This window comes from Pteropus alecto, unplaced genomic scaffold (assembly GCF_000325575.1).
Source record: "Pteropus alecto unplaced genomic scaffold, ASM32557v1 scaffold13, whole genome shotgun sequence".
Classification (NCBI taxonomy): Eukaryota; Metazoa; Chordata; class Mammalia; order Chiroptera; family Pteropodidae; genus Pteropus; species Pteropus alecto.
The window spans coordinates 248133-256692 of record NW_006434373.1 but is presented as its reverse complement, the minus strand read 5'-3'; the positions used below and the strand labels follow the sequence as shown (position 1 = coordinate 256692).

Below are 8560 nucleotides of genomic sequence, written 5' to 3'. Positions count from 1 at the left end.
TATGGACCAAAGATGCAGAAATGGTTGTGGTGGGTGCTGCAGACATTTCATTGATGGTGACGTGGTATCTTTTCTCTGTACTCTGCATAAAAGATTCTCCATGCAACCTTCAGTTTCAGAAGGCAGGGCTGTCTGGGGACAGGCAGGTTTGCACTGCACTGACAAAAATACCTTTCATGCATTTTCAGTCTGTATTAGGTTGCTGGTACTGCCATAACAAAGTATCGTAGCCTGGGGGGCTTAAACAAGAGATATTTACTTTCTAGATCTGCAGGCAGGAAGTCTGAGATCAGGGTGTTGGCAGGGTTGGCTCCTCCTGAGGCCTCTCTTCTTGGCATATGGATGGCTGTCTTCTCCCTGAATCCTCACCTGGTTGACCCTCTGTGTGTTTGTGTACTAATCTCTTCTTATAAGGACACCAGTTACATGGAATTAGGGTTCACCCTAATGACTTCACATAACCTGAATTGCTTCTTTAAAGACCCTATCTCCAAATACAGTCTGAGGTACTGGGGGGTCAGGGCTTCGCCACATGAGTTTTTGGTGGGACCCAATTCAATCCATAACAGAGCCTAACAAAAAATTTCTGACATCCTATTCCAGCACACTTTTTTTTTTCTTCCAATCATCCAAGATCATGGGGAAAGAAAGCATAGTAGTTACTTCCCCTGAGCAACCAGCTTATTATACTTGGTGTGTCAGAAATATTCAGGATGAAGCAAAAGTGGCTCCCTAATTCCCCCTGCACTTCTGTTCCCTCAAACAAGCTTATAGCATCTTAGCTCATAGGAGGCCTCAGATCACCGAGCCAAGTGGCTGATGCAGAGACAGATGTGGTAGTGCCCACGTGCCCGAGTCATTGCTCAGAGGCACCCGCTGCAATCCAGAAGGCTCTGATCTTGGAGAGTCTGACTGATGAATGTCATGACAGTGGGACACTTAGGGACAGCTTTTTCTCTTCAGGTAACAGGATGTCTGAAGAAAGAGCAAGTGGACACTGATTGGGGTCTCCAAAAGCCAATCGTGATCTGTTACTGGGGGTTCTGGGAGAGCGGCTTCTGGTCCCCACCTCCCAGCATTGGGACCCTAATGGAGTCCTGGAGAGGGGATTCTGGTACCCATCTTCCCTAGGGTTTTATCTTTTTAGTCCTTCCATATTCTCCCATGGAGGCAGACCTTCTCCGCCCTCCTGATTCTCTCTGCTGGGCCTGGTCCTGTTTGTGAATCTGAGTCGTCCAGGCTCCTGGGAGTGGTCCTTCTGTGGATGCTCATGGGCTGACCAGTGTCCATGGCCTCTCAACTCATGAGCAGGCACTCTCCCCTTGGTACCCCTGAAGCTCCCAACCAGCCCACAGTTGCCTCCCTCCCAGAGAAGACAGTAGAAACCAGAGAGAAGCAGCCTTCCCAGAGAAGGAGGCTGACAACCATCGACCGAAGTCCTGCAGCTGCAACACCCCTAAGAAACATCTGATTCTTCTCAGAACAACTGATTCGGATTGAAATTTCTTGAAAAAACCAAGTGAAAGCCAGATGGAGACAAGAAGGAAATGAGAAGACGTATTCTTGCCCCTGGAGGTGGGGTCTCTCCCCAGAGTCCCCATTGTGCATCTAGCTCCTCTCTCTCCACCCCTCTGGGAGAGACAAGGCTCTGCTCAATGATACTCGAGGTTCATCACCCTCTCATTCCTCCTCTTTTGGGAGGTGAGCCTGTCTGGTCCTCAAGCTTGTGGCCCACTGCTTCATTCTCAGAGACAGTAGCATCTGATGGAACCTACCTTTCCTACCCTCCTCGAGCTGGACCCCCATCTCCTCCTACACTGCCAGTTCCCAGCAGGACACCTTCCAGCAGCCCTCATGGTGCCCAGCTCTGCACATTTCCATCCAAGAGCATCATGGTTTCCAACTAACCCAAAGCCCCACAACTGGACCTCACTTGTCAGAGGGACCTCACCTGTCATTCGGGGGTCCTCACCTGTCATTGGAAGGCCCTCACCTGTCATCACAGGTACATCATCCAGCTCCCCACCTTTCCCACCTTCCCCAGCTCCCCATCTCCCATGTGTGCGATTATCAGTGGGCACTCCTGGGAAACTAAGCCATCCAACAGAAAGAATAAAATGTCTGTTTTAATTGGCCAGTAAAATACATCACAAATCATTAGTATCTTATAAACAGAAACATTAAGTTACAAATCCATGTTAAAAATTGCAGTCCGGTGCAGCCTAATAGCTGTGTGTCCCAAAGTTTATTTTCTGCAACATTTTTCTCCACCCTTTTTGTGACAAGTAATGCTACTATCTGCCATCTAGATTAATGAGTCTGAAGGACAACACTTGCAAACAAGAACAGAGATGGGCACAAGGGCACATGGTCCTGCGTGTTTCAACAGTGCTTTCCAAAGCCAGTGCCCGTAGCTGTGAGGACTGTGGGAAAACTCAGCAAACAGCTCCTCCTGAGTTAGCCTCCCCGCCCCCTCCCCCCACCCCAACAGAAAATAGCCCAGCCACTGCCCTGATAGCTTCTAAGGGCTTCACAGAAACACAGCACATGCAATACTGCTCCTGGGGCCCAGGAGGCGTCTGCACAGCTGAGCACCTCCCATTTCGAGCTCAGGACTTCTTCCCTTCCTTTGTCATCTTTGGAGGACCTGTAACTGGCTTCCATGCAATGCAACCCATTCCCTTTTTTGTCCTACTGTGGCACCCTTCCCTTTAATAAGTCCAAGTTTGAATGTTCTGAGTTACTTTATATCAAAGAGCTAATTAAAAACGTTAAGAAAAACAGCTTGAAAATAATACACGTTTCTATTTTTAAAATCTTCTCCAAACTTCCACAAGGGGTGGCAAATGTGGACTCTACTTTTACACCCCACTGGCAGCAAAACAACACAATGTGTGCTTAAAGTGGGGGCTGGGCGGACGCCCAGCTCGGCCTGTCACCAGCTCCAGGGACTTCTGCAGACTGCGGGCGAGTCTCAGCAGTCAGCAAGGCTGGGACTCTAACCTCTGGGAGGGGAATCTGGAACACCACTCCCCAATAGGAATTCTCTGCAGAAAGACCTCGTACTCCCAAAGTATCAAGAGCATCCTCAAATTGAGATCTCCGTGCAGTTCTGCACATCCTGGCCACAAAACTGACCCTCCAGCCATGAACAACACCAACATCAAAAGCTGAAACCAAGAGGTCACCTGCCCATGGCCACTGGGACAGCAGGCTTGTAGGAAAAGCGTAATGCTCATAATGTCCCAGCTGTGCTGAAGCAGAATGTTAAGAGTGCCAGACGGCTCCACGGTGCAGACATCGAAGAGACCAGCAGAGGCAGTAGTGCACACGAGACAGAAGCGCACGCTCTGCAAAGGACAAGGCCCCGCCAGCGCCTCGGTCCAGAAAGGCCAGCTCAGACAGAGCACCTGCCCATCAGCGTGACTAAAGTGCATGGCAACCACGAAAACGGCTCCTAGAGAGTCTCGGAAGTTCCATGAGCTTGATGCTTGTCATCTAAGCGAGCGGATAAAGTGAATCCCGTTGCTTGCTCGCTCTGCCTTCTTTCTCTCCCTTCTCTTTCCCAAAGACTGTGGCTTTCCTGGTGCAGCTCAGGGCGCCATCCTAGGATGGGACGTACTGCAGGCTCTAAATGGAATGGGTGGAGACCTCCGACTGCTGCCTGATGTAGCTTTGAAAACTCTTATCTCCAATGGGGTGTTCTCTGAAAAGGGGAAATGGGGAAGAGGAGAAAATGAGGCACAGCCCCCTCCAGCACCGGCGCTCACCTGCACTTTTTTTTAAGAGACTTTTTTCTATGTATGTATGTAATGCGTATTCTTTGTAATAAGTATGAAAAATACAGACAAGCAAAGGAAGAAGGAATTAGTCCAAAGTTGCCTGTGGAAGCACCCACTTTGACCCTGGTCAGTGTGTCGGTCATGTGCTCACAGTGAGTGTGTATGTAGAGCATGCGCTGCGCACCCACACACATGTGAAAACCGTGAGTTCCCGGAGGGCACGGTGCTGTCTGTTGAATGCCTGGTCCTCAGGGCTGTGCCTGCGTGTCGCCAGGCCTGTTAGCTCCTGAGCCCTCATACAGCTGCTGCCACAGGAAACAGGATCCAGCTTCACAGGCTGTTTTCAACCCATGGCTTTACCATGTTTAATGAAAGACAGCATTTTTAGGAGGTCAGTGGGGGCTCTCTTGATAGAGGCTGTTAAAAGGGATCTGAAATGGGCTGTGAATGTGGAGCCAGGACAGCCTCGTCTAGGAGCAAAGATGGGTCAGCGTCACCTGGTCAAAGTTGGCATCTCTCTCAGAGCCCCTTCGCTTCCCTTCTTAGATCAAACCCACATCTTCCCTGGAAGGAGGGGACGGAGCAGGGAGGAGGACTTGCCACCATGTGGGGCTGCCCCATCCAAGGGTGTGTGGGTGAATGGGCTCTACCACGGTGGTCCACGGGCTGGACAGGGAAAGTCTGGCAGTGACACTAATGGGGACAGCCCTTCAGGACCATTCTAGCCCTTTATGTAATTTAACCCGATGTTCCAACAGCTCTTGAGGTGCTCATTACCCTCCATTCTTAGAGCAGCAGGAAGGATGCAGCTTGGTTGACCTGCCTGTGGGCATAAGGCCATCAGGAAGTGAAAGGGACACAGGTGGCTTGGCTGAGTCTAAAATTTCTGCACTCCCACCCCTCTCTCACAAGAGGCAGATGGGGGCCAGTCCAGAGCTGGCTGAGAGAGAGAGTGAGTGAGCAAGGAAAAGGAGAGGAACTTCCTGGGGAAAGGGCCGCTGGCCCAGGAAAGCCTAATTGGGAAGTGAATGGGTTGGGGAGGCAGGAGGGCAGAGGAATAGGAGAGTAAAGAGGCCGGAGGGGAGGAGTGGGGAGAGGTGCTGCCCCCAGGACACTGCCCAGAGGGCCCTGGAGAGTGAAGTGATGACCTGCTTGGAAGGGGCCAGGAAGCCTGCTCAGCCCTGAGGCTGCACACAGTAGCTCTGGGTCAGCCCAGCACCCTACACCCCCTTGGAGCTCCCTGCAGCCTCTTCCCCGGCTCCCCACACCCTTGCAACTGGGGGTCATACTCACTGGCTCCCATACTTGGTCTTCTTGAACTTGTCCCTTTTGTACTGGGCATGCTCCTGCTCCAAGGCCCCAACCCCAGCGATGACCTGCTTCAGTGTCTTGTAGGTCTCCTGGGGGTCATCGATGATGAACGTCGAATACTCTTCCTGCTCGGGGCCATCGTACACAGATCTGCTCCCACAGGCCTCTGCAGTGTTAGGGACAGGGCTGGAGGTCAGTGTGAGTGGGAGTACACAGACAGGCTGCCCCTTGGACCTTCTCTGAAGCAGCCTCCTCAAGAAAGGGCTGACCACTCACAAGCAGATGCACCCAGAAATGGAAGCCACTCCCACGAGTCCAGCCAACACCGAGTGCCAGAGAAGCCTGTGGGGCTAGGAAGCCAGGGCCTAGGAACCGAGACTTCTGAGGGTCCAGCCCCGAGTGCCTGGGCCCCAGCCCATCTCTGACGAGCCCTTCTCCCAGGCAACCTGTGCCCGTCCACACCCCAGGGGTTCACGAAGCCACAAACAGCAGACATCTGCTCCTGTACACTAGGTCAGGCTGGCTTAAGACCTGTGGGGTCACACATGGTCAGTCTAGGAAGATGAGCTTGAGGACGTCACCTCTTGGCTAGTCTGTGCTAGCAGTTTCCTGGGACCTCTCTTACCTCTACCTGCTTGGGCCATTTCACTCTTGCTGAAGACCATGCTGTAGCCTTTAGTCATCCACAGGAAGCCCCCAAACACCTGAGCTGGCCCAGGCCCCCCCACCATCCCCAAACAACTGAGCTGGCCACCCCCCGCCACCGTCCCCAAACACTTGAGCTGGGCTCTACGCTCCACAGCCACAGAGAGGCCGAGTGGGAAGACGTGCACTTTGCAGGTGAGCCAGCATCAAGGGGGCTCCTTGCCCTCATCCATATGGCTAATTCATTATCACAGAACACGCTGGTGTCCTGTCCACTTTGCTGTCTTTACTTCCTAGTCAGGGGAAAACCCTCAATTCTTATGGAAAAGTCACAAGTCTGTGCAAATGAAAAGTGAGAAGATTTAAAATTCAAAGAAAAAGGGAATATGACATGAGAAAGATAAGGGATTCTAAGCATGAGGGACAACAGAGAGAAGAAGAGGAGGAGGAGAAGGGAGACGAGGCCAGGGGCCCCCAGAGCACGAGCGAGAGCTCGGCCTTTTCCCCTTTCAAGTGAAGCACAGGGTTATGGTCTCGGGAGCCAGGCTGCCTGCATTTCCTCCCCAAAGCCACCGCTTGTTGCAACTGCTTGGCTTTGGGCAAGTTACTTAAGCTCCAGAGCCTCAGTGAACCTTTCTAGGAAATGGGGGCATCAGCACCCCTGTGAGGCTCCTGGCCTGGGGCCCAGCACAAATGTGAGCTGCGGCTGCTACCGTCATAAAGATGGAAGGAGGGGATACCACAGGCAGGTCAAGAGAGCTAAGATCTGAATAAGCAAGTGTTTGTGAAACATGTTAAAGGGAACCGAAATAAAAAGATAACTCTCACTGCTGGGACAGTGCAGGGTTAGCAGAGAACAGGTTGACATCGTCACGGACGAGGGGGTCTGCGGCTTAGGTACAGAGCAGGCATCACCGAAGGCCCCGAGAGGAGGGACGAACGATGGTGATAGTGAGAAGGATAAAGATACAGGCAGCTAGGACCCAGCTCTTCCCAGCTCCAGGCGCTGTGCTCACTGCTTTGTGGGGGTTTATCTTACTCAATCCTTGGCTTAACCCCATGGGGTTGGTGCCACTGCTGTCCCGTTTCACAGACGAGGAAATCAGGGCTCGCCTGGTGTGTGACTTGCCCAGTTTATCTCACAGTGGATACCAAAGCTGGCTCTGTGATTCCCGAAAGCATCCCACCTCAGGGTACTGAAGATTGTGGTCTGTGAGAGTGGGGAGTGACCCAAGAGAGGCCCAGACGCTGGAGGAGGTCCGAGGGCTCACGGTGCGTGAGTGGCATTTAGTATTGAGAACATGACGGAGTCCATAAGCCACATATCGGATGCAAAAATTTCGAATGAATTATTAAACAGATTATGAGCTAAGCTCAGGAAGGAGAAAATGAAACTGGCATCAACTAGAACAGATCACAATAAGTTCACTGCATTTCTTCTTTAACAAGGTTTGTAAAACCAAGACCTAGGGAAACGCCAGAGTGTGTATGTGTTGATTTCAGCAAGGCGACTGGTACGCTCTTATAAAACAGCCTGGGAAACAGAATGAAGCACTACAGACTTGACAACTGGACAGTTAGTTAATCAGCTAGTCTACCTTGACCCTCCACGGTGTCAAGTACTGAATTTCCCCCCCAAAAGATGCTTAAGCTGCAGAAAGTTTTTCCCCAACAGTGCAAAACGATATCATTGAACATAGGCCGTAGAGACTCAGAGGGGTTTACAGGCATATCTCGGAGACACTGGGGGTTTAGTTCCAGACACCACAATAAAGCAAATATTGCAATAAAGCAAGTCATACAAATTTTTGGTTTCCCAGTGCATATAAGTTAAGTTTCACTATACTATTTATTGCCTATTAGGTATGCGTTAGCATTATGTCTAAAATAACAAAGTATGCACCTTAATTAAAATTATTTTATTGCTAAAAAATGCTAATCCTCATCTGAGCCTTCAGCAAGTCCTAATCTTGTGGCTGGTGGAGAGTCTCACCTTGATGTTGTTGAAAATGTAACATCCAGGAATTGCAATAAAGAGAAGCACAATAAAATGAGGTATGCCTGTACTTCCCTGAGTCATCTCTGCAGAGGGCTTCACGTGTCACCAGGACTCCGGCCAGGTGTCCCTAAAGCTGCCTATGATCTGTGTGACAGAGGCTGGATTACATCCTGTCCTTCCTCACCTTGCATCTTCTCCAGTTTGCTCATGTACAAGTTGAACAGGGAGTAGATGCGCTCCGTCTCTCGGTCCCCGTCGATGTCCAGCTGGATGTTTGCTGGGAGGCCGCTGCTCAAACACAGTGAGAAGAATGGAAAGCATAACGCTGTTATTCATGATACTGATTTTTTAAAAGATAACTAAAGACTAGAGAGTGATCTAACATTGCACTTATCCCTAACTGGAATTGGGGCATTTGTGTGAGGTTCACACGTGTTTAAAAGTGACTGTCCACAGTCTTGGAGGACTGGAAGTCTCTTAGTACCCACACATCTGCCAAGACAGCAAGCAAACAAGGCAGACTTGTTTTGCTGTGGAAAGAAATAACCTGGAATAAAAACAGCCCCGACAGATGCACGTGGGCCATTAGTCCTGAAGAGCTGGTTGGCTGCTCCAGGTGGGAATCGGTGGGTCCCCTCTCCTTCCTGCTCCGGCCCAAGGATGCGACTATGGGTCCTCCCCCTGACACAAGGCTCGGCCTCTCTGCGGGGATAGGATAGGGCTCGGTCACACAGACTCCTGGACATGACCCAGCAGCAATTTATCTTAAGTCAGCTCCTTCATCTGCAAAGCCGCATCTCCTCTTCTCATGTCTGCAAGCTCG

The 8560-nt window shown here is 51.0% G+C and overlaps 1 protein-coding gene across 1 annotated transcript in view; it reads right to left on the bottom strand.

Moving 5' to 3' along the window:
* Window positions 1-2107: 2107 nt before the first annotated feature.
* Window positions 2108-8560, bottom strand: part of RASA3 (RAS p21 protein activator 3) — a 114725-nt gene continuing 108272 nt past the window's right edge. The window contains exons 22-24 of the mRNA XM_006909339.3: window positions 7922-8025; window positions 5076-5259; window positions 2108-3706 (exon numbers count right to left, since the gene is read on the bottom strand). Coding sequence (XP_006909401.1) covers window positions 3631-3706; window positions 5076-5259; window positions 7922-8025 — 364 coding nt within the window. The 3' untranslated portion in view covers window positions 2108-3630. The remainder of the gene's footprint in view (window positions 3707-5075; window positions 5260-7921; window positions 8026-8560) is intronic.